The sequence below is a fragment of the Pituophis catenifer genome, unplaced genomic scaffold (assembly GCF_029215685.1).
Source record: "Pituophis catenifer annectens isolate HBS135680 unplaced genomic scaffold, rPitCat1.0.hap2 SCAF_1, whole genome shotgun sequence".
Classification (NCBI taxonomy): domain Eukaryota; kingdom Metazoa; phylum Chordata; class Lepidosauria; order Squamata; family Colubridae; genus Pituophis; species Pituophis catenifer.
Genome location: NW_027256881.1, coordinates 36,960,907 through 36,985,525, shown reverse-complemented (window position 1 = coordinate 36,985,525; position 24,619 = coordinate 36,960,907). Strand labels below are relative to the sequence as shown.

Here is a 24,619-nt window from a genome sequence, read left to right as displayed (position 1 = left end):
AAAAAAATTATTCCTTACATTTCATATAGTTACCGTATTTCCCCGAAAATAAAACCCAATCTTAATTTTTTTTTGCCTCCAAAAGAGGCAATTTTCAGGGGATGTCTTCCACTGTCTCACCTCGCAGCATTGGCAACAACAGCACTGCCCATCAGGAGCCCATGTGGTTGCTGCCAACCCACTTCTTCTGCGGCCGCTTGCTGCCACTCACATGCGGCGTCCCCAACTTCCGTTTCACCATCAGAGGCCTTCAGGAAAGGCCTCTGCAGCTGAGAAATGAGCTCCGGATTGTCACACACAGCGCCACCTGGCCTTGTTTCCCTGTCAGAAAGCTTTAGGAAAACCGTGTGCGTCAATCTGGAGCTCATTTCTTGGCTGCAGAGGCCTTTCCTGGAGGCCTCCGGCAGCAAAACGGAAAGCGGAGATGACACACGCAAGTGGCAGCAAGCGGCGGCAGAAGTGGGCCGGCAAGGTCAGGCAGGTGTTGGGATGTGTGAGGCCTGACTGCAACTGTCCAAAGGTAAGCAGCTCCACACACACATACCCCATCCTCACCCTAGCTTGATTTTTACCATGCACCGCGCCCTACCTCGTGCAACCAGGTGCAACAGTGGGTGGGGTCTTACCTAGGGCTTATTTTGGGGGGTAGGACTTAAATTGGGTGCACGGTAAAAATCAAGCTAGGGCTTATTTTCGGGATAGATCTTATTTTTGAGGAAAAACGATAGGCATCTTTCGGAACTCAGGGCCCAACAATATCCCACTCAAGGACAAAGTTACCTTGCTACACTCTTCCTCAAATGTGGTACATGCCACCAGGGAAGCCTTGCTCACTCGTGTTTTGGGCACTTTCCAGATGTAATGGAATATACACCTGGAATATTAGTGGATAGGACTTTTGGCAACTCAGAGCTTTTCCGGAGAGAGGCCCAGTTAAGAGTCTGCACAGTCCTGAGCTGGATGGGGTTGGGGTAGGGAGAAGTTCAGAGTAGCCACATGCTAGAATTTCTCAGGATATACTGTATCTAATAGATTATATTAGATAGTTTTTATTAGGCAAGATCCTGTCCATTAGGTGGAAGCAAACAAAGGATTAGACTCAAATAGATTTTGCTGTATTGTCTTTGACACAGCTAGACCACTGAAAAATGCCTTACATCAGGATGCCCTGAAGAGTGCTTGGAAATTACAAATGGCCCATAATGTAGCAGAAGGGACAAGGTTGGGTATGTCTCAATTGTCTACATTATACTACTATCCTGTGAGATACACTGGCTCCCAGTTTCTTTCAGGTGCAATTCAAAATGCTGGTTACACAGCGGAGGGCCAGGTTATTTGTGGATAATTTCTCCCCAAGGGTTTCGTTTCCCACCAAGCCAAATAGACTGAGCTCCAAGTCCCTTCCCATTAATGTTGCCACTAATGGGAACAAGAAATATGCCCCTTCTGTAAGGCCCCTGCCCTGTGGGACACCTTTCCACTCTGGACTGGCAGCCCTCTTTAATTTTTTGGAAGACCGGAAAGAGCTGGCAGTTTCCCTAAGTACTGGAATAAAATAAGGCGGTTATGCTAATGTATGTATGATACATATGTACATTCTGACTGTCCTTTTTCAGCATTGGGCTCACTCTTGGATACCAGGAGCCCTAGTTATAATTTTTTTTTGGGGGGGAGGTTGATTTATATGCCGCCCTTCTCTGGAGACTCAGGGCGGCTTACAATGCATTAAGCAATTTCCAGTTATTTCATGAAGAAACCTTTCTTGTCAATTTACAATTAGTTCAAACTATGAGGAAAGTCTCTATCTTACCATGTATAGTTGGTCCACTTGCCCTTGACATTTGATGTAGGCTTCATAATCAGCAAATACTTTAAACCTAAACAAAGTAAATGCAACCATGAATTCCATTTATTTTGTTAACTGAGTCATAAAGAATCATTGGGTAAATAAATATAATGTTGTAGCCATGCTTTAAATAAGGCAAGTTTGGATGTGCTTTTCTTTTCCCTTTGAGTAGTTTAAGTGAGGCTCTCTCCTATGTAACATAATTTCAAAGGACTTTTTCTGCGGTAGTTCCCTCTCTGAGGAAGCCTTAAATCAGGATTGCTTAAGATAACCTTCTTATTTCATTAGTTGACTAATTTCACTGCATTTTCTCTTTGGAAGTGACTTGAAAGCTACAGCTGATTCAAAATGTGGCAGCAAGGCTCTTGACAGGCTAACTCTTTGAGAGTAGAATTACACCTATCTTGAAGTTTCTACATTGGCTGCAGGCTTGCTTCTGAGCCCAATTCACAGCAAAAGGGAATAAGCCAGGATCTGTATGTTATCAATAAAGAGTGTGTCATGCCCCATTCTGGGTTTATAATATATAGTAGTCTTCCCCAATATGGTATGCCTCAGATGAGGAACTGTAGTTCTTGCACCTTTCAGCAAATATGGCTGGAGATGTTGGAAGTTATATTTGAAGCCATGCTGAGAACATTAAAAGAAAGTCCATAGTAAAGGCACACCATTGCTGCCTCTTACCTGTCATGATACATCAACATGTTGACAATATCGTGGAAACAACTAGGATCATTTGGTGAGAAAAAGCCACTGTTTATTTGATCAATAACTTGCTTGAGCTCTGGAATCCTGTCGTAGTATTCCTTAGCAGTGTACCTGAACAAGAAAAATAGGGACACCCTTAACCTTTTCTGCTTCTATTATTATTTATTTCTTGCATTTACATCCCACCTTTTCTATTGGAATAGAAGGTGACATACCCAAGGGTTTCCACAGGGAGTTAAGACTGGCTGAAAGTCAGTGCCATGTAGTTAAGTAGAGACTGCTCCATCATCAAGGGGGACATTAATTCAACACTTTAGCCACTACATCATACATACTGGCTGTAGGACAATACTCACCCAAGCAGCCTAAATTATAGGTGAGTTGGAAATAATACAGAAGGCAGACTTAAGATGTCAAATTAAAAGGCTATTAGTGCATATTAATTCTTAATAAAGGTATGATAAGTATTGGATCTTATACAATTTATGAAGAATAATTTGTGGAAAGTGCAAGTTATTTCAAAAATGTTCCTATTTTTGATAAAATGAGTATGTAAGCTCTGTTCCATGCTGTAGTAAGTTGTTCTTATATTAACATAAATGGATAACGAGAGTTTTGTCACAATGTATAACCCAATCTTCCTTCGACAAGGCTACTCCATTTCCTGCAGCAGTTTTCAATGACTGAATTTTCTAATAAGCTTTCCTCATAATCAGAGATATTGACAATAAGTAACTCTAATTAACATAGGAGAGAATTCAGAGAAGAAAAATGGCCTCTTAAGAAGCTCAGGTCTATCCTGACTGCTCTGCTTGCTAGACACGAGATAGAGAAGTCTCCTTGTCAAAATAGAAACTGAATTCTGGCTAATTACTCTAAGGCAAGGATATCAAACACACGGCCCGCACACCAAATCCAGCCCGCGATAGGCCCAGAGTTGTCCCACGGGTCTGTCCCACAGATGGCAAGGGACCAGCCTGTGCTGCCCCACCCACCCAGTCGGCCGCAACAACCAGCCCACACCCACCCCGGTCCCCCAAGGGCAAACAAAATCCTGATATAGCCCGAGATGGGATAGAGTTTGACATCCCTGCTCTAAGGTGAAGCACCATCCTGAGGAAGCTCAGGAGAAGTTTCTTCCTCGTCCAAAGAATCAATCACATGCCCATAGGCTGCTTCTATGGCCTGTTCATGGTGAAATGTTTATTTACAAACCCTTTCTTATCCATTGCTTCTACGTCATCCACTCGCATGCCAAAAATGAATAGATTATCCTCTCCAGCTTCTTCAGCCATTTCCACGTTGGCCCCATCCATGGTCCCAATAGTGAGGGCTCCATTCAGCATGAATTTCATGTTTCCTGTCCCTGAAGCTTCAGTCCCAGCCGTAGATATCTGTTCAGACAGATCTGCAGCAGGAATCACTGGGATGGATTGGGAAAAGAGAAACAGGTAAGACTATATTCTTTTCCTCTGTAAACAAACCATTTGTTCCTGCACTTATGAGCAAGCTTTGTGTGGTCTAATTTTACTGTTCTGAGTAGACCAAGATGTTCAACATCCTATGTGTTTGCTTCATTGATGCAACTGTATGGCATACAGGAGAGCACTTATACCTCTGCATTTGGAAGGGGTATATTTTCTTGCACAAGAGCCAGTCAGCCATGGATCACAGTATGCAACTCTTTAGCTGCAACTTCCAACAAGCTCAGTAAGCATAGACATAAACAAGGTATGCAAGAAAAGAGAGATCAGCAGAATCTGGAAAGGCACAAGTTGTGCACTACTTAGGTCCTAGATGGCTAACCTTTTTGCCATCGCGTGCCAGGAGAGGGGGGGGCGGGGGAGGTTCACGCATGCGCATGCCCACACCCATAATTCTATGTGCCCTGCCTTGTGCGTGCAACCCCCCCCCCCCCTTTCTGGCATGCGATGGCCTGGTAGGCCTGTTTTTCTTTCTTACCTGGCTCCAGATCTTCTCTATGCATCTGGAAAGGGCGAAAACAGCCTTTCCCACTCCCTCGGAGGCCCTCCGGAGGCCTGAAACGGCCCATTTCCCAACTCCCGGTGGGACAGGAAGTTGGGGACAGGAGGTTTGCTGTCCCAACCTCCAGAGCCTTTCTAGGAATCCTGGTGGGCCCAGAAGGCCCGAAAATCAGCTGGCTGGTGCGCGCATGCGCACCAGAGCTGAGCTAGCGTGCCCACTGATATGGCTATGCGTGCCACCCATGGCACGCGTGCCATAGGTTCGCCATCACGGTCCTAGGCCAACCTGCTTCCAAAACTGACTTACCTTTTTCAGCAAAAGACACTCTGTAGTTTTCCAAGAATATGACTTTGAGTCTATCTCCTATGTAGGGGTCATTATTGATAATTTCTCCAATGGCCGTGATCAATCTGATAATCTTTTTTGCCATGTGGTAGCCTGGAGCTGCCTAGAGGATGAAAAAGAAAAACATCTTAAGAATTAAAAAAAAAAAAAAAAAAAAAGGACTGATGAAAGCCACAAGGCAAATGAATACCAAAATATAGCATCTGGCTTTCTTAATAAGAAACCACTACTCAAGAATTTATTTAAAAGCCTCCATCACTGGTGGCTTTTAAGAAGAGACTGGACAGTTACTTGTCTGGAAAGGTATAGGGCAGGGGTGCCAAACTCAATTTCATTGAGGGCCGCATCAGGTTTGTGTTTGACCTCAGAGGGCCAGGAGGTGGGTGGGGGTGGCCATGGTGGGCGTGACATGGGACCGCACCTCCACACACATGGTTTTATAGACATAAAAATAGAGAGGCGTACATTACTGTGATTTTGTTTTTTTAATACGTACTTGATCTACTTGATCACCTTATGAGAAGGAGACCAGATCAAGAAACTGACTCCATAGGAAGAGTAGAACTATAAATTATTGACACAGGCTATAGTAGCAGAATCCTGCAAGCCTGAAAGGTAAACTATTTTACCTTTCCTCCCTTTTATAACCTTCTGAGTTAAGGACAGCCTCCTGCAGCACTCTTGTGGCCAAAAGCCGCCCCCCTCCCATTTTTGCTAGCAGAGGCATCATAGGCTGGTCCTTTGCTATTTCCAAGCTGGCCCTGCAGGCCAGATCTAAGCACCCTGTGGGCCGAATCTGGCCCACAAGCCTTGAGTTTGACACCCCTGGTATAGGGTCTCCTGCTTGAGCAGGAGGTTGGAGTAGAAGACCTCCAAGGTCCTCTCCAAGTCTGTTATTATTATATGATGATGATGATGATGATGAAGTAGTAGGAAGCCATCTTCTGAATTTGTCAGCTGAAATACCTAATTCCCAAAGAGAGTGCCACAAATTGATATATGTAAACACTTCTATATATAAAATCAAAGAAAGCTTTCATCTATCCCAGTAGAGGCTCCCTACTATATATATCTGCCTTTTTGTTCTTAATCTTTGCTGAGGTTTGCAACTCATAGATAATTTAAATAAATCCATACCACAATAGGAATTGTCAACCTCCCTGAGTTCTTATTTCAATATGCTGAGTTTCCAAGTAAAAAGGATGTTTGAATCACACGATGAAACAAAGAGACTAAAAATGTTGGGCATGAGTAGTTCTTACTTTTGCATGCTTAAATAACTCAAATTTTAACATAAATGTGAAGTGTGTAGGCAGGCAGTGATGGGTGGAAGGAAGAAATATATGTGTAGTCTTAAGTACTAAGAAATAAACATAACTTCACATTGAAATTCTTTACCTTTCCTCCAATCATAACTGTTCTTGGCACATAGGATTTTTTAGGGTCTTTTCTGATGCCTGAAAAAAAAAAGCAATAAAATTAAGACGGAGGAGAATGATTTTTAAAATGGATGATTTTTTTAAAAAGAAAAAAAAATAATAAAAAATAATTCCACAAAGTTACTTTCTGTGACATCTATAAATCCTATTTCAAGGTAAGAATATCACTGACAGAAAAAAAGCAATAAAATGATGTAAAAAGATATGGTTGCTTCTACCTATATCTGCATGCGTGTGCGTGCACACACAGACACATCCACACACATCCACAATCTTTTCAGATTACTTTCTCCTTGCTTCCCAAATCCTTTCATATAGACATATTTTTTTCCACACTGATGTAGAAATATTATTGTTAATGTTATCTAGAAAGATTTAAAAGCTTTGATGCTGGCAAAAAACTCACGATTATAGAGAGTGATTATATGTAGGCAATTGAGGAGCTGCCTCTTGTATTCATGAATTCTCTTGACATGCACATCAAACATAGAGGATGCGTTAATTTTCACTTTGTACTGTTCTTCCAAGTACGCTGAGAACTTCAGTTTATTCTCCTGCCAAAAAGACATTTTAGGTTGCTCTCGGGAAAATTTAAACAGACATTCAACTCAAGTGCCTGGCCTAAATTGAATTTTTAAAAAAGATACTATTTACTATATAATATAAATTTAGCTTTGTTAGGAGGCAGCATGCAAATGAATATAATAAATAAATGAAGTTAGCTAGCTAGAGGTAAATACAGGTGGTCCTTGATTTATGACCACAATTGGGATTGGAATTTCCTTCCTAAATTGTTGAAGTCATAAATTGAGTTGGACATGATTTTATGACCATTTTTATGGCAGCTGTTAAGCAAATAACCATAGCTGTTATGTTATTTTTTTGTCAGCAATTAGCAAAAATGGTTGCAAATCACAATCATGTGACTGCTGAATTCTGCAACTGGTTGTAAATGTGAGTCAAGTGCTAAGTGTCCAAATTACAATCACCAATAACATGACTGCAGGGTAGTATGATGATTGTAACTGTGACTATGGGTCATAAATAACTTTTTGTGAGGCCATTATAACTTCACTGTGAGTTGAGAGCAGGGGTGAAATGCTCCCAGTTCGGACCAGATCGCCCGATCCGGTAGCGATAGCGGCGGGTGGTTCGGAGAACCGGTAGCAAAAATCCCTGCGCCCCCCTCCCCCACCATGCCCAGCTTAGCCGCAGGATCATCAGAGGCTTTTTTTTTTTTTTTTTTTACTTTTACAAGCATTTTTTCTATAACCTCTTCCAACGAAAAAATGCTTTTAACAGTTAAATTTTTTCTGCAACCTCTTGGCTGAAATGCTTGGAAAAGTGTCTGACAATCCCAGCTGAGTTGCCTCATCGGCAGAGGTTTTTCAAAGCATTAGAAAAAAATGCTTAAAAACAACAAAAAGTTGGCCACGCCCACCCAGTCACATTACCCACCCTCACCAAGCCACGCCCACAGAACCGGTAGTAACAAATTTTACATTTCACCCCTTTTTGAGAGATTATATAAATTTGTTTACTAAATAAATAAATCTTCTAACAGTAGTTAAACAAATGGTTGTGAGGATGATAGATAGATAGATAGATAGATAGATAGATAGATAGATAGATAGATAGATAGATAGATGACAGATAGATATGGATGATAGACAGATATGAGGGGTCGTTTGGTACTCTCTGAGCTTGCTTGTTTTCTTGCAGATGTTTCATTATCCTAACTAGGTAACATCATCAGTGTAGAAAGATAGATGATAGACAGACAGATAGACAGACAGACAGACAGATAGACAGACAGATGGCAGGCAGACAGGCAGGCAGAAAGACAGACAAAGACAGATATGTAGATAATAGATAGAGAAACGTGTCTGTTGCAATTATTACCTGTTTAACTTTAGCTACATCCCTAATAAAGGCTTCATCATTGACAAAATCCAGCAGCTTCTTTAGCTGGCTAAGATCAGTTAGGAAATCTTCCCCAATTCTCTGTATATTAAGAGAATAAAAATTATAATTAAGAGAAATGATATATTTTTCACAGCTGAATGCTTCTATTACTATGAACATTTCCCATTGTTAACAGTCACATAAGTGGCAATGTTTTGATACCGAGATGAAATCTGGTTCACTCTTATAGGTTTTGTTGACAATGAATAGGCTAATTTAGGACTAACCACTGAATTGGATACTGGATATAATACAAGATGATTCTGCAAAAACGGAAAAGCAGAGAGAGAGAAAAATAAAAAAAGCAGCATCTCTATCCTCTCCCTTGGTATAAAATGTCTTCCCATTTGGTGTCAAATAAATATCCATCTGATGTGGTTCAACCAAGAGAGAATCCACTGGCAGATGCAGTATTTGGGAGAAAGCATTTGCCAATATTTGGAGTAATAAAGCTAACCAACTGACTTGTTTTTATAAACATTAAGGTGGATAAATGCTCATAATAATAATATTAATTATAGTTATTTTCATGATCAGCCAACATAGACTTAGAGGTTAGGCACTCTGCTTAAATTTTACATTTCAAAGGAAATCTTAAGTAAGGAGAAGTCGACATATGGTCTACCTGATACAAAGTTGAACATGACTTTCTGCTAATCTGAATGCAGACTTACTATTTATCTACGTTTGTTTACAGATTCAAAATTGTACTTTTGTCAGTCACCATATTGTTTTGCTGTGCTCTGGAATCATCCGAAGTATCAGACCAGATAGTCTGTAGTATGCTGTCTCTTCTCCAACCCCCCCCCCCCTCTTTTTGAAGGCAGGGATAACATTTGCTTCCTTCCAGTTATCTGGCGCTTCATCAGATTGTAGCTCAAACCCAAGCAAGTATTTCTACAAGCATTTCCTATTGGCTGATACGTCTTGTATCTTACCTCCACAATCACTTCAGAGAGTCCTGGGTTACACAGCAGAAGCCATCGCCTGGGAGTGATACCATTAGTTTTGTTTTGAAATTTTTCTGGCTCTATCTCGTAGAAATCTTTGAATCTACAATGTATATGAGTGAGATAGTTTTAAAAGGAACAGAACGTAATATACATTATTTGGTGCCAGTTGACACCATTAACTCTTTAGCAGCTCAATGCAACTGTTAAAAAGAGAATGCAGTCATAGGATACATTTATAAAAAGCACAATCCAGATTTTGAGCAGTGCTAATCTGCTCTCTTCCACATATACCAAAGTACTTCTGTTCTGTTTGAAGAACACTGACAAAATGAAAGCAATTTAATATCTTCAGATATTCAGGACTGCAGTTCCAAAAGTACTTTGCAATAGAGCATTGATTGATAAAAATTGAAATGCAAGCCATCTGGAAGTTACTAGATTATAATCTAGTACAATTAATAATTATCTGCCCCTGAAAGTGGATTATGCCTAGGAAATGTATCAAGATGAAGAAATATTTGGGAAATAGTTTATAAGCGGAAAGCTTGCAGGTGATGAAAATGAGTTTAAAGTGAGACATGATAACCATTGGATGAAGCAGACAAGTTCTATATACCCAGCAAAAGGAAGGATGAGATGTACTTTAACATTCTTTTAAAATCCTATGCCTCTAAAAATGGGGAATGTTGTCTGGATTAAAATAATTCAAGCTGCATATACTTACGAATAACAGAGAAGGACTATATTAAATCCCGTTTCTAGACTTGTTAGGTTTCTATGTGTGGGGAGTCTTCTATTATGTAAATTTGTACCCATAATGCAAATTGAGGAATCAATTCATTCATTCATTCATTCATTCATTCATTCATTCATTCATTCATTCATAATTTGTTAAAATTCAACGTCTATAATTTTTCCTCTCACTACTAAGCACTTCTATTTTCCAGGCTATGTGCAAAATGAATAAAATCATTTATTTTAATAAAAAATAAATCAGATTTGGAAGACAGCAGATATGTATGAGAAGAAAAGGCAATGACTGCTTCTTAGATCAGTGACATTCTATGAAGAACAGCAGGATAGATAGCTTACTTATAACTAAGTAAAAGAGAAACAAGCAGGACTCACACAGAATTCTTCACAATCTCCGAGTGAATCTGAGCCACTCCATTGACTGCATGAGAACCAATGACAGACAGGTGGGCCATATTGATCCTTTTGCAGTCTCCTTCCTCAATCACAGACATCCTTCGGAGGCGGTCAACATCTCCAGGAAAGAGGGAAGCCACATACTGACAGAATGTACAAAATGATGGGAATGTTAGGACAACAAAGTAAATCATACCTCACAATGAATTCTTTTTAAATGACAAACATGAACAAATCCTCCAAAGTTCGGGAGAGGTGAAACTATTTTATTGCTCTTCCCAAATGCCCCCCTCCATTTTTTAAAAAAGAATATCACTCTCCCCTAGAGAAGCCAGCTCCATCAGAGTTTTGACACCCATCATTTTGCACTCTTGAACTGTTGCAAATGTAGAATTTGAATACTGTACCTTCTAACAAGAGACATCAAGATTTATTTAAGGATGTTATCAATGACACTGAAAAAGATATGCTAGGCCATGCTAACAAAGATATCCTTAAATGTATTTACATGGTCAACTCATCATCTTTTAAGATGACAGTTTTAGCAGACTGCTGCTTCCTAGAAGTTTGGTACTGTCAACAGGAGTGAATTGTGGACAATATAACACAAGAAATATGAAGGTAGCAGGTGGATGACTGATGTTGTTTTACTGATTGTTGCAAGACCACAAGAATCTGAAGCCCAATCAATATGATTGACTCTACCCATGCTATTATTCTATCCACTTGCTAGAGCTAAATACTGGCTCTTTGCTATGCAGCAAGGTGGCCAGAGAATGTTGTATGTCATCATTCAACCATTCTGGTTTGCCGTTAGATATCTTAGTGAGCTTCATCTGATGCTAGCAATGCAGGGTTATATACATTAAGCATCTACCTGCAAAATAATGTTCAAAACCACACAAAATGAAAAAAATAAATACTTTTAAAATGGCTAAATTCTTACAAGATCATCAAAACTCTGAGGATTTTCATGACTTCACATGAGGTTAGTGAAATCTTATGAGAGCACTAAGGCTTTGCAGTATCTTGAGCCGTCCCTTCCTTTCTCTGGGCCACTGGGTGAGATCATGAGGCTGTATAATTGCCAACCTCTGGTATCCTCTCTCTGCCTCTCCCAAGTCCTTTTTTTTCTCATTTAGATGACTTACATCCAAATGCTTTTGGTTGATAGCATAAATGATCTCCAGGTGCCTTGGCAGGAGCTTCTCAAACATAGACACTGGCCAGCGCTCCAGGGCCTCAGGCAGCACTGTATGATTGGTGTATGCACAGGTTCGTTTTGTGATTTCCCAGGCCTAGAACCGAGGAGACAAATGAATTAGTGTGAATAGAAACAAATTCTATAGGCTGAAAATAAATGGCCATAACTTCCACTAGCATTAATTTCTGATACTTGCCATGGAGATTACACTGATGCTGAGTTGTAACTTATCAGTTGCAGCCTCATTATTAATGAAAAAAGCACACATTAATGAAACTGAAATTCAATTGATGATGGTACTAGAGCTAAGTAGAGAGCTTGTAGTATTATAGGAGTACCTCAGTCATCACATACAGAATCACAACCTGTCTCTGTGTCTAGTTGTTTTAGCATGCAATGCCCTATAGAGGTATCCAAGGGAAGGAGCTGAAACAGTTTATGTCCAGAATGTGAGAGGTCTGTAGATAGTTTCTCAGTCCCCCCTCTCTCTCACTCTCTCTCTCACTCAAGCAATGTTCAGGTCCTCGATGGAAGGCAGGCTGGTTTCAATTATTTTTTCTGCATTCCTAACTATCCCCTGAAGTCTGTGCCTGTTCTGTTTGGTTGCTGCACCAAAGCATACAGTTGTAGAAATACAAATGACAGACTCAATAATTCCTCTGTAGAACTGTATTAACAGTTCCTGGGGCAGTCTGAATTTTCTGAGTTGACACAAGAACATTCTTTGTTGTGCCTTTTAAATGATGGTTCTAATGTTAGGTGTCCATTTCAAATTCTGGAAGATTACAGAACCCACAAACTTGAAGGTCTCTACTATTAATACTGTGTTGTCTAGTATAGTAAGAAGTGGTAGAATAGGAAAACTCCTCTTAAAATCCACTCTCATCTCTACAGTTTTAAGCATGTTCAGCTCCAGATTGTTCCAGCTGCACCACAAGGCCAATTTTTCAATGTCCCATCTACAGGCAGACTCATCACCATCTCAAATGAGTCCAAAAACTATTCTGTCATCAATAACTTTAAGAATCTAGCTTCTCACCATCCTGGCTAGAAATTCTGGAAAATGCAATCCCATGATATATGGGATAAATCAAGTTGAAGAAGGAGAATCTCTTGGCAGTTTCTGAAAAAACTTGTTGGGGATCACAAGCTGTGTCTTTCATGCCTCCACTCAACTCTTACCTTATCCCAATCCATCTGTTCAACATCAACAAAGATTCTCATGAGCTCAGGAATGGAGAGAGCCGGGTGAGTGTCATTTAGCTGAATGGCAACCTGTAAAATGGACAACATAAACCTTAATATGAAAATCTCCATTATTTCCATCCAGAAAAAATCCAGTGAGTTCATGGAGCACAATGGAAAATCTGATTTCATTTTATGCTGATGGCTACTCTAGCTACTCTAAATTTCAATTCCTAGATATAAAAAGGAAAAAAATATTAAGGAATCTGGGGGAACTACAGGGTTTAGTCATACATAATCTGGCCAGTGGCCATGTCTTGGATTTAATATTTAATCAAGCTTTTAAAAATAAACTTTTAATCCCTATTAAAAGTAAAGAAAGAGAAAATATGCTAAAGAAGTATTTAGGGCTGCTACTTAGAAAGTTTTTTTCAATTGTTCATTCATTCCAAGCACATAATCTGCCAGACTCCCAGCCGGTCCCTTTTTTCCTACTCTTGTGCAACCGTATCAGTTCACTTTTCTAAAGATCTTAACTATTCCTTCCAAGTTGTCACAGCAGGAAAAAATAATAACATAATAAAAATGGCACACACAATTTTCTTTTGAAAAGAAAAACCAAATCTTCATCCAATTATGCCATTTGGAGGAAGATGAAAATTAAAATAGGTAAAATATGTTATCCAATTTTCATTACTGGTGCTTATTGCTGAATTTGTGTTTTGTGAATTTGATACTGCATTGCAGACAGTTTCACAAAGTCCTTCATTATTCATTATATCCAATTTACAAGGTCCAAGACAAAGATGATTGGTAAAATTTATAAAATCTGATTAAATCCATAAAAAATTCTGTAAGTGTTTGCTAATATAGAATTTATTAATAATTTGTTGTTATTAAACCATGTAAACATCATGGTATTAAATAACAACGGAAATAAAAATAATGGCATAATTCTATGCACACCACTAATAGTACTGTAAAGATCAGTCCAACAGGACTTCAGGAGATTCTAGTGTTAAGCAACATTCTGGTTTTACTTTTCTTAACATCAAAAGACTACCAAACATTGTCTGAGAGACAGATAAAGATATTCTTTAAAATTAAAATGTGTAAGTGTAGTTTACTTTATTGTCATTGCACCTCGTACAAAATTAAATGCCATCTTCAGTGTACATCATACATAAGAAAACTATAATAAAATAAAACAAAAACACATACATCCTTCACATTCTACACAATTGAAAACTCCTGATGCTGCATTAATATTGCACTATACAACAATTCAACATAGTTACTGCTCTGGGATAGAAGCTGTTTTTCAGACTATTTGTCCTTGTTTTTATTGTCCTGTACCAACTGCCAGATGGCAATAGTTCAAAAAAAAAGGGTGCCCAGGATGAGATGGATCTTTAAGAACATTTTGAACTTTCTTAAGCCAGCGGGAACTATAAAGCTCTTCCAAGGAGTGGAGAGGACAATCAATGATCCTCTGGGCAATGATGTTAACCCTCTGGAGTGCTGTCCTATCTGCCACTGTGCAAACATACACAGGTGCAATAAGTTAAGATACTCTCTATAGTGCAGCAGTAGAACGTCACTAGCAATTTTTCATTCCGTTGTTGTTTCCTGAGAAGTCTCAGGTTTTATTTATTTATTTCAAGATTTGTACAAGCCCTCATGTAAAATGTTCACCTTGTCGGGGAAGGTTTCAAAACAGGTCCTCACTGGGTCACGGCATCCAAATTTGGAAGACTTGAATCGTCTTATGATGTCCTGGAGAGTGGCAGCTACCACAAAGTACTCCTGTTTCAGACGCAATTCCTTTCCTTCAAAAAACTTAGGAACACAGTGGGGAAAAGGGGATTATATTAGTCTATATCAGAAGCAGCACAATGAAGATACCAAAAGTAGGCAGGCTAATAATGGCAATGATCTGAGGGATCGTAAAAATCAAGCTCCTTTCCAGGGTGAAAGAAAGAGATGAGATGGACTTTGCCAATCAGGTTTAATCCTCAGTGGTTTCCCTATCTCAGGTTCATATTTTAAAGAAAAGGCAGTCTTCTTTTAATAAGTTTTTACAGAGGGCAAACATTCACATTCACATTTGTGGATCAGCACTGATCTCAAGAACATGGTAAAGATAAAGGTAAAGGTTCCCCTCACACATATATGCTAGTCGTTCCCGACTCTAGGGGGCGGTGCTCATCTCCGTTTCAAAGCCGAAGAGCCAGCGCTGTCCGAAGACGTCTCTGTGGTCATGTGGCCGGTATGACTAAACGCCAAAGACGCACGGAACGCTGTTACCTTCCCACCAAAGATGGTCCCTATTTTTCTACTTGCATTTTTTAACTTTTGAACTGCTAGGTTGGCAGAAGCAGTAATGGGAGCTCACCCCGTTACTCAGCACTAGGGATCTGAACCGCTGAACTGCTGACCTTTCGATCGATAAACTCAGCATCTTAGCCAATGAGCCACAGTATCTCTCAAATTTTCCAATTTTCCAAGAACATGGAAACACTCTTAATGTCTTCTGAAAATAAATGGGACTTTAAGGACACTTAATTCTCCCTGCATTGTATATCCAGTGACCTTGAACTGGGTCTAGTCAGGTAAATGTAAAAGTACTATCTGAGAAGAGGAAAAGGTTACTACAAAAGTGGTATGTGTATTGTGCTGGTCCTGGTTCTTATTAAGAACAACGGAGGAGGGAATGCAGCAAGATGGAACTAAGGAAAATTATACTGAGTAAATGCATGCAAGCCAGACACTTGTGCCTTTCACATAATTTTCATAAATTTGACTCTCCTACTATAGCCTCTGTATTTCTCCTGCCATTAGGAGTGGCTTTTTGAAGATGGCAAGAAGTGCATTGGAGAAGTGGAAATTGGAGACTCCCACACAAAACACAGAAACAAATAGTTTTTCTAAGACAGTCAGCAGAAAAGCAGCCAAATGAAATCCACCATTGACTTGTGGCCAAAAGAGATTTAACTAAGCACTTAAACTGTACTTACACTGCACAATGCAGCAGATACTTACATTATCATTGGGGTACAATACTCTGGATATGTTTTCTGCTAGGTTTCTATCCAACACAGCTTGGATATAATCACCAACATTAACTATGGAAGAGAATGAAGATATATCTCAGAGTAGTTACATATTATTATAAAATTGAATACTCCAAGAGCTGTATGTGTTTATCACTACACAGCAGTCATTTCATAACTTCTCCTTACCTTTGTTCACTGAGATTATCAAAAATTGCAACTTCTAACTCAAATTCAACAGGAAATTTATTTAAATTTATTTTAAATGTGAAGTAAATACATGGATTCTTTGCTCAACTGTCTGTCTAGCTCTCAAGAGTCTTACTCTGGAATTGAATTTCACCATCTTTTTTATTTTGGAAAAAATCATGGATTGTACGTTTCTAAGGAGGTATGTAAAATATCTTCAGGGTTTTCAGTCCATCAGGTAATTAGTGGCTTGGTTTCAGAGGTTAAATGAAGCTTTATTCATTGTGTTTATCTACTATGATGTGTTCTCAGGGGGTGGGGGGAAAGGAATACCAGATACCAAATGGTTGCTTTGCACACGTTTTATTAATTTAGTGGACGTGTAATTTTTGTTTCATAAGTAGGAGCTAGAAGCAGAAATTTGGCCCATGGTGACTGGAGTTTAACGCTTCTGCCTTCACTGTCCCTTTTAAATTCTCCCTCTCCAAACCACTCTGCTATAGAAAAGAAGCTGCTTTTAGAGGCAAAAATCAGCTTCCCTTCTTTTGTGGATAACAGAGTTGGGAAGCAGATTTTTATCAAGGGACAAAGAATTATGAGTCTCTTTTGAGCCAGATTTCTCTTTTTGATTTTTTTCATGACTTCAGTTGAGATAGAAATACTTTTGCATATGTATAACATACATTTTATTCAGTGGTGGGTTGCCCCGGTTCGGACTGATTCTATAGAACCGGTAGTAAAACCGGAGGGAGGCTCCACCCACCGAGCCCGACGTCATCAGAATGCTTCTGCGCATGCGCACGAGCAAAGCGAGCGCAAGCATGAAGCCCCGTTGTGAACCGGTAGTAAAGGTAAGTACAACCCACCCCTGATTCTATTTCTATAGAATAGAAATACTGTCAGGTCCAGAAATATTGGGACATCGACACAATTCTAACATCTTTGGCTCTATACACCACCACAATGGAGTTGGAATGAAACAAACACAATGTGCGTTAACTGCAGACTGTCAGCTTTAATTTGAGGGTATGTACATCCAACTCAGGTGAATGGTGTAGGACTTACAGCAGTTTGTATATGTGCCTCCCACTTGTTAAGGGACCAAAAGTAATGGGACAATTGGCTTCTCAGCTGTTCCATGGCCAGATGTGTGATATTCCCTCATTACCCCAATTACAATGTGCAGATAAAAGGCCCAGAGTTCATTTCAAGTGTGTTATTTGCATTTGGAATCTGTTGCTGTCAACTCTCAAGATGAGATCCAAAGAGCTGTCACTATCAGTGAAGCAAGCCATCATTAGGCTGAAGAAACAAAACAAACCCATCAGAGAGCTAGCAAGAACATTAGGCGTGGCCAAAACAACTGTTTGAAACATTCTCAAAAAGAAGGAATGCACCGGTGAGCTCAGCAACACCAAAAGACCTGGGAGACCACGGAAAACAAGTGTGGTGGATGACTGAAGAATCCTTTCCCTGGTGAAGAAAACACCCTTCACAACAGTTGGCCAGATCAAGAACACTCTCCAGGAGGTAGGTGTATGTGTGTCGAAGTCAACAATCAAGAGAAGACTTCACCAGAGTGAATACAGAGGGTTCACCACAAGATGTAAACCATTGGTGAGCCTCAAAAACAGGAAGGCCAGATTAGAGTTTGCCAAACAACAACTAACAAAGCCTTCACAGTTCTGGAACAAGATCCTATGGACAGATGAGACCAAGATCAACTTGTACCAGAGTGATGGGAAGAGAAGAATATGGAGAAGGAAAAGAATTGCTCATGATCATAAGCATACCACCTCATCAGTGAAGCATGGTGGTGGTAGTGTCATGGTGTGGGCATGTATGGCTACCAATGGAACTGGTTCTCTTGTATTTATTGATGATGTGACTGCTGACAAAAGCAGCAGGATGAATTCTGAAGTGTTTCGGGCAATATTATCTGCTCACATTCAGCCAAATGCTGCAGAACTCATTGGACGGCGCTTCACAGTGCAGATGGACAATGACCCAAAGCATACTGCAAAAGCAACCAAAGAGTTTTTGAAGGGACAGAAGTGGAATGTTATGCAATGGCCAAGTCAATCACCTGACCTGAATCCCATTGAGCATGCATTTCACTTGCTGAAGACAAAATTGAAGGGAAAATGCCCCAAGAACAAGCAGGAACTGAAGACAGTTGCAGTAGAGGCCTGGCAGAGCATCACCAGGGATGAAACCCAGCGTCTGGTGATGTCTATGCGTTCCAGACTTCAGGCTGTGATTGACTGCAAAGGATTTGCAACCAAGTATTAAGAAGGGAAAGTTTGATTTATGATTATTATTCTGTCCCATTACTTTTGGTCCCTTAACAAGTGGGAGGCACATATGCAAACTGCTGTAAATCCTACACGGTTCACCTGAGTTGGATGTACATACCCTCAAATTAAAGCTGACAGTCTGCAGTTAACGCACATTGTGTTTGTTTCATTCCAACTCCATTGTGGTGGTATATAGAGCCAAAGATGTTAGAATTGTGTCGATGTCCCAATATTTCTGGACCTGACTGTAGATAAATTGGCCCCAACTATATGTTCTATTAACATTTCCTTTTGTATAGCAGATACTGAAGAGAAGAGGGTTATGTCTTCTGGATTATTTAGATGTCCCTGGAACATACCTAGAAAGTATACAGAGACTTTCTTTTCTACATGCTTAGATTCTAAACAGGTAACGTGTATGTATGAAAAACTTTAACATAGAGTAGAATAACAAAGAATAACAGAGTTGGAAGTCATCAAGCCATAATCAAGGCCACAGATTATCCTTTTCTCCAGTTTCATGCGGGGACAAATGATACAACAACAAAGAACCTGAAATAACAAGAGACTATGAGCAGCTAGGCATGAAAACAAAAGAAGTAGGAGCACAGATGGTTATTTTTTTCTGTACTTCCAACATAAGGCCAACATCCAATGAGAGAATGGAGAATTTTAGGAGAATTTTAAATTACTGGCTTGAGGGATGATGCCACTGAGAGAAATTTGGATTCCTAGATCATGGTCTACATTACCTACATGAAAGGCTTCTGGAAGGGGATTGGCTGCATCTCGCAAGAACTGGGAAGAATATGTTTGGAAAATAACTACCTCAGCTTATCTAAAGGGCTCTAACGGGCTTTAAACTAAAATTTGAAGGGTAGGGAAACCAATCTTTAGGACCCAATCCCAAACAGAAACCCCAAGACAACCAATTGAACAATGAGGTAAGTAGTGATGAGAAGGAAGGGGAACTCAGATATAAAACAGGAGACAGAGGAGGTGCGGGAATGCAGGATCAGCCATAAAGACTAATGCTCAAAATATAAGGAACAAACAGGGCAAACTTGAATTTAAATAACTACCGGTAATGAAATAAATCAATACTTATTATAGCAAACTTTACTTACACTCTTCAAGATTGAAATCATTGGGTGCCTTGGCTGACCACAGTCTCATGGTATTAACTGTATTGTTCTTGTATCCTGGAACAGGTGTATCATAAGGCATGGCAAGAACAACCTAATGTGGAGGAAGAGATCAAATAAAGATGGGCTAACACAGTGACATAAAAATGATAATAATCTGTAACTAAAGGACACGGCAATTGTTCACTCAAGTGTATCTTGCTCGTTTTGTTTAAAAACATGTGATTCACAATTCTAAACAGCCTAACTTAATATATTGCAAATAATAACATGAGACAAATTTAAAAAAACAATAGATAATAAACAGCAAAATAGACCCTTGTATCCTCAAAAGTAAAGCATTCCCAATAGAAAAAGCAGAGGAGAAAAGAAGATAATTCACGCCTCTCTTTTACTTGGCATTTAAGAAAGTTCAGTACTGGGGCTCCGCAGGTCTTGCTAGGCAAACACTTGACAGGACAAAGAAGGATCTGATGTTCTTTAACCTGCAAAGGAACTTGGCACTCAGTCACAGATGTTATTAAGTGAAGCTTTCAGAAAAGACTGTTCTTTGAAGGGGCCGGAAGTTAACTTAATTATGTAATTCTCTCCACTCTTGGCAATTTAGCAACCTTAACTTTCCTCTCTCACAGTCTCCATTATCTCCTGAAGAATGTCTTCGTTACTAGAACAACATAAAGAACAAAACCGCCACTAGGTTTCATGCAATACGCTAATTCAAAGCTACTCTTTGTGTGCTTCAGAGTAAGCTACAACGCAAACCCCAGATCCCTCCACCCCATTCTGTGTCCTCCTCTGTCCATCTAGAGCTGCATTTCCTATCTGCTCTTCTTGACCAGACTTTGTTTACCCTAAATGCTGCCCTCTTGCCCCTCTGTCTGGGTCATCTTTCCTACCCACCCACTCTTTCTTCTTTCCATTGTGTCCAATTGTTTTCTTTCCCGTGCTTTTCCATCTAGCTCTCCCTGTTAATGTCCTCTTTCTTGGCTACTCCAAATTCCTTCTGACATGCATGAACCAGCCTTTCCTGCCAACTAGGCCTGATTCTTTCCAGTCTATTCATTCTTCTCCAACCGTCACTTGCAGCTCTCTCTACCCCTCTACCCAATCAATCTATCCAGCAAGCACAAACAAAATGCGCATGTGTGCACACACACACACACACACAAACTTCACTGACCTGCTTTCACTACTTTTCCCCAGCCTCCCTGTGAAATGCTCACTTACTAGGCTGCAGGTTCTTTGTTCCTTCCAAACGGGGGGAAAAATGTAATTTCTTTTTTCTTTAATGGGGCCATGAGACCAAGATTGTGTTTTACAGTCTCTTCTACTTTACTTTTTGTAAAAACAAAAACACGTCCTTTTTCTGGGTTGGAAGGAAGAAGCAAGCTGCTTCTTTCATTTGTTCCAAAGCAAACAAAAAAGTTGAGTGCTTTTTGCATCAGTAGAAAAGTTTTGAAGTGGCAGCTTCTTTTTTTTTAGTGTAGTCATCATAATTTCTTCTAAAATTACTAATACAATTTAAGAACAAATATTAGAATATAAAGGAATAACGTTAAATATAAAAAATAAAGTATAAAGAAATTCAAAATAAAAAAACAAAAAATAAATAAAAACAAAACCTAGTATAAGATGCAATTAAAAAAATAAATTTGTGCCCTCAGCCCCTTTTAAGAGTACGGCTTTCAAAATGTGCCATAAGCATTCCATATATTGCTTTATTAGTTTATTGAATAAACCTTAAATATTTAAATTCATAAAGCACATTAAGCCAGAATAGAACAAACTATATTTTAATATGGCATGATTCCAGGACATTGTTTTGATTTAAACAGGTTTATGTTTTAATGAAAGGGTATCTATGTGATACAGAATGGTGGTTTGCTGGCTTGATCCAACCAGGCTCTTCATATGCACTTAAGCCACATACGGTAGATTTGTTAGACTCAAGTGGCATAAAATTATTTGTAATACACAAATAAATAACTGTGAAATACTATTCAAATTGGGATCTAGTCCTGACTGACACAAGTTTGGCAAGTTGTGTTTTCCAATTCTGATCTCCTTCATAGCATGAGGCTGTCAGCATGCAATAAATGACTTCATTTTAAAAAAAAACCTAAACACCCATGGGAAGTTTATGGGCTAGTCATGTATCTCCTAACAAGTGAAAAATGAAACACTGAGTAATTACAACTACCTATGGAAAATCGTGTATTCCTAAACAGCTGAAAAATGCCCCCAAATTTCAGTTGTGAATGTCTCTCTAGTCATTTGTTTAGTCAATCTCTCTAAGGAGCACTGCTGTTTAAACCAATTATATGCTGCTCAGCAACAAATGTGGAACACGGTGGCCCATTTATCTATGTGGAAAACATAGAGAGGCTGCAGCCATAACAGGTCCAAATAAGGTTTGCAAGCACAGAAACCCATGTTTTAAATTGCTCTGAAGGTTTCTCATGTTTGCAAAAGGTCATGCTGCAACAAATCCATTTGTTTCTAAAGTGCCATAGGATATTCTGCCTTTAGAACTCACATGCCATTCAGAAAAATAAGACAGAATCTGTTCTTTTGAGAATTGAAGAATTATCCAAACATTTGGATAATTAAAGACTTGTAATCTCGAACCAGTTCCCATTCCTTGCCATGTTTTCACACACCTTTACAGAGGTGTTTGTAGTGGACTGAGTCCATTGTTCTTCTACTTGCATAACAGGGTTTTACTCAATTTTTTCTTTTTTAGGTTAATGACCCAGATACGGCTTTATTAATTTGATGTTCTTATGTGCTGCCTATACTCCTTGGGGATTATGGTGATAGTATTCTCAACATATCATGAAGATACCAGATTATGGCAGCAAATAAAATCAAATCTCTGCATCAATTGCATGGAAATTGATCTGATTTGGATCAATTCATACAATGTTTGTGGAAGCATTCATATGCAATTACAATTAAATTTGACTCAGAGCTGACTCTGTCTGGTTCCCAAATAATTTCGAATGAAATCAACTTAAAAACTAGAATAATTCAAACTGCATTATTAACATATTCCTAGTGTCTGCTTATTGGCAAAGCTATTCAAGCAGCATTTATTGCTCTTACCTCTCATCATTACCTTACTAAATGGCTGTTCTCACCCAACCCTTCAATGTGAATTGTAATCCAGAAAACGGGGGAAGTTCTACTGGTTGATTATCCTTGTAACATGGAGGATAGGTAGACAAATATTCATTGCTATTGCCAAAGTCTCCAAACCACTACTGCCATATAATATATCCATTTTGGCTATTTTGTCCTTGTAATTAATAGCTTCCCATATGTAACCTTAAAAGCCATACCTGAGTATCAACCCATTTAATTCCATTAGGAGAATGATCTACTCGACCATAGAAATGTACAGGAAGCATGTATTCAGGGCGGGCTTTTTCCCAAGGATTGCCATAGCGCAGCCAATCATCAGCTTCTTCCACCTAAAACAAGGAGAAATGAGTTACAAAAAAAGTTGTCTTCTTCGGCCAATGAATTGTGATTAATGAACAAGAGCTTTTTTAATAGCTGAATAGAAGTGGGGGTACCCTCCCCAAATATGTTCACCTGATACAGCACTGCAGTCATTCTGGTACCAAATAATGATCTTTTTCATTTTTCCAGTTTCTCTAATTTTAAATATATATATCTTTGTTTTAATTGTCATAATCAATGCATTGGGAAATATATGACTATGAAAAAGGAAGTTTACTACGCATTTGCTGATTTTGTGAATGTATAATAAACCTAACTGAATTGCTTATAATAGCAAAAGCAATAGCACTTAGACTTATGTACTGCTTCACAGTGCTTTACAGCCCTCTCTAAGCAATTTACAGAGTCAGCATATTGTCCCCAACAATTTGGGTCCTCATTTTACCGACCTCGGAAGGATGGAAGGCTGAGTCAACCTTGAGATGGTGAGGATCTAGCCGCTGGCAGTCAGCAGAATTAGCCTGCAATACTACATTCTAATCACTGCACCACCACGGTAGGAATTCTTTGTACAAATACACAGTTGAAAGTTGATTCCTAAGTGCAGTAAGAGTAGCATGTAATAGAAATAAAGCATGTATGAGAATGGATAGAATGTTTAACAAATGGTTCAACACTGCACATGGATTAAGACAAGGATAGGTTATGTCTTGGAATAAATGTACAGTATAAAGGAAAGCTTCTGGTGTTGTTAGAGGTGGGTCAGTTGGGGACATGAATGTGTGTGTACCTTTGTGTGCTATGTTGTTGTCAGAGAACCTGAATAATAGTAGCAAACATTAGAGATGATTTTATGACATGATGAGGAGAATGCATTTGAAAATAAGTGTATCTGACTACAGGAGGTATGTCTGACAGGGAAATTGGAATGAACAATTGCCAGTTGTACATAAATGGCAAAATATAAATAAGAATATGTATTTATGTTTCTTGGTAGAATGTTTACAAAAGATGAAAAAATGAATGGAGAAATTTTAGTAACTGCACATGTTAGTAGTAATGTAGTGAGTTGCAGTAATGTAGTAATGTAGTAATGAGTTACGTTGTGAGGAATAAATATGAAAAAACATTAAAATGGCTGCATATAACAGCATCTCCAACAAACCCACTTATAATGAAAATATTTTATATATTTTTCTCAGTGCACGAACTATGACAATTTAAAAATTAAAATCTTAGAAGATGCTGCCAGCATTAATTTTATTATATTATGGTTCCTAAGTTCACCTACATAGCTTCAAAGTCTGCATCATGACAGTAGCATTTTATGATGCTAGTAATCCATAGGATAACCTGTTAAATATGGGGCACATCAGGCTTTTCCACAAGATTTCTCAAACTTGCCCTTATGAACAATAGCTAACCTAGGATACTAGTGTTCACCAAGCTCCATCAGCTGCTGTATCTAGTGCTTATAACTGGCAATGCTAATTTCTTACAAGAGCTAGTTGTGAAATATGTTTTGTGGACCTATGTAAGGATGAGTCAACATACAGCTGCCTCTACAGGTTAATTTCAGTTTATATTAATTTGATAGAAGACCCACTTTCCAGAGTAATGGGTTAACCTTCACTGGATATGTTCAAGCTGAATCTATAATCCTGCACTGTTGAAGGTTAGACTTGATTAC

General features: G+C 39.1%; 1 protein-coding gene across 3 annotated transcripts in view; it reads right to left on the bottom strand.

Moving 5' to 3' along the window:
* Positions 1-24,619, bottom strand: part of PYGB (glycogen phosphorylase B) — a 51,630-nt gene that overhangs the window by 441 nt on the left and 26,570 nt on the right. For all 3 annotated transcript variants that reach the window (XM_070947870.1, XM_070947851.1, XM_070947860.1), the window contains 15 exons: positions 22,806-22,937; positions 19,447-19,558; positions 15,823-15,905; positions 14,476-14,619; positions 12,778-12,870; positions 11,543-11,689; positions 10,371-10,534; positions 9,228-9,342; positions 8,227-8,328; positions 6,731-6,878; positions 6,284-6,342; positions 4,847-4,988; positions 3,770-3,977; positions 2,531-2,665; positions 1,811-1,877 (listed from right to left, as the gene is read on the bottom strand). In XM_070947870.1, coding sequence (XP_070803971.1) covers positions 1,811-1,877; positions 2,531-2,665; positions 3,770-3,977; positions 4,847-4,988; positions 6,284-6,342; positions 6,731-6,878; positions 8,227-8,328; positions 9,228-9,342; positions 10,371-10,534; positions 11,543-11,689; positions 12,778-12,870; positions 14,476-14,619; positions 15,823-15,905; positions 19,447-19,558; positions 22,806-22,937 — 1,851 coding nt within the window. The remainder of the gene's footprint in view (positions 1-1,810; positions 1,878-2,530; positions 2,666-3,769; positions 3,978-4,846; positions 4,989-6,283; positions 6,343-6,730; positions 6,879-8,226; positions 8,329-9,227; positions 9,343-10,370; positions 10,535-11,542; positions 11,690-12,777; positions 12,871-14,475; positions 14,620-15,822; positions 15,906-19,446; positions 19,559-22,805; positions 22,938-24,619) is intronic.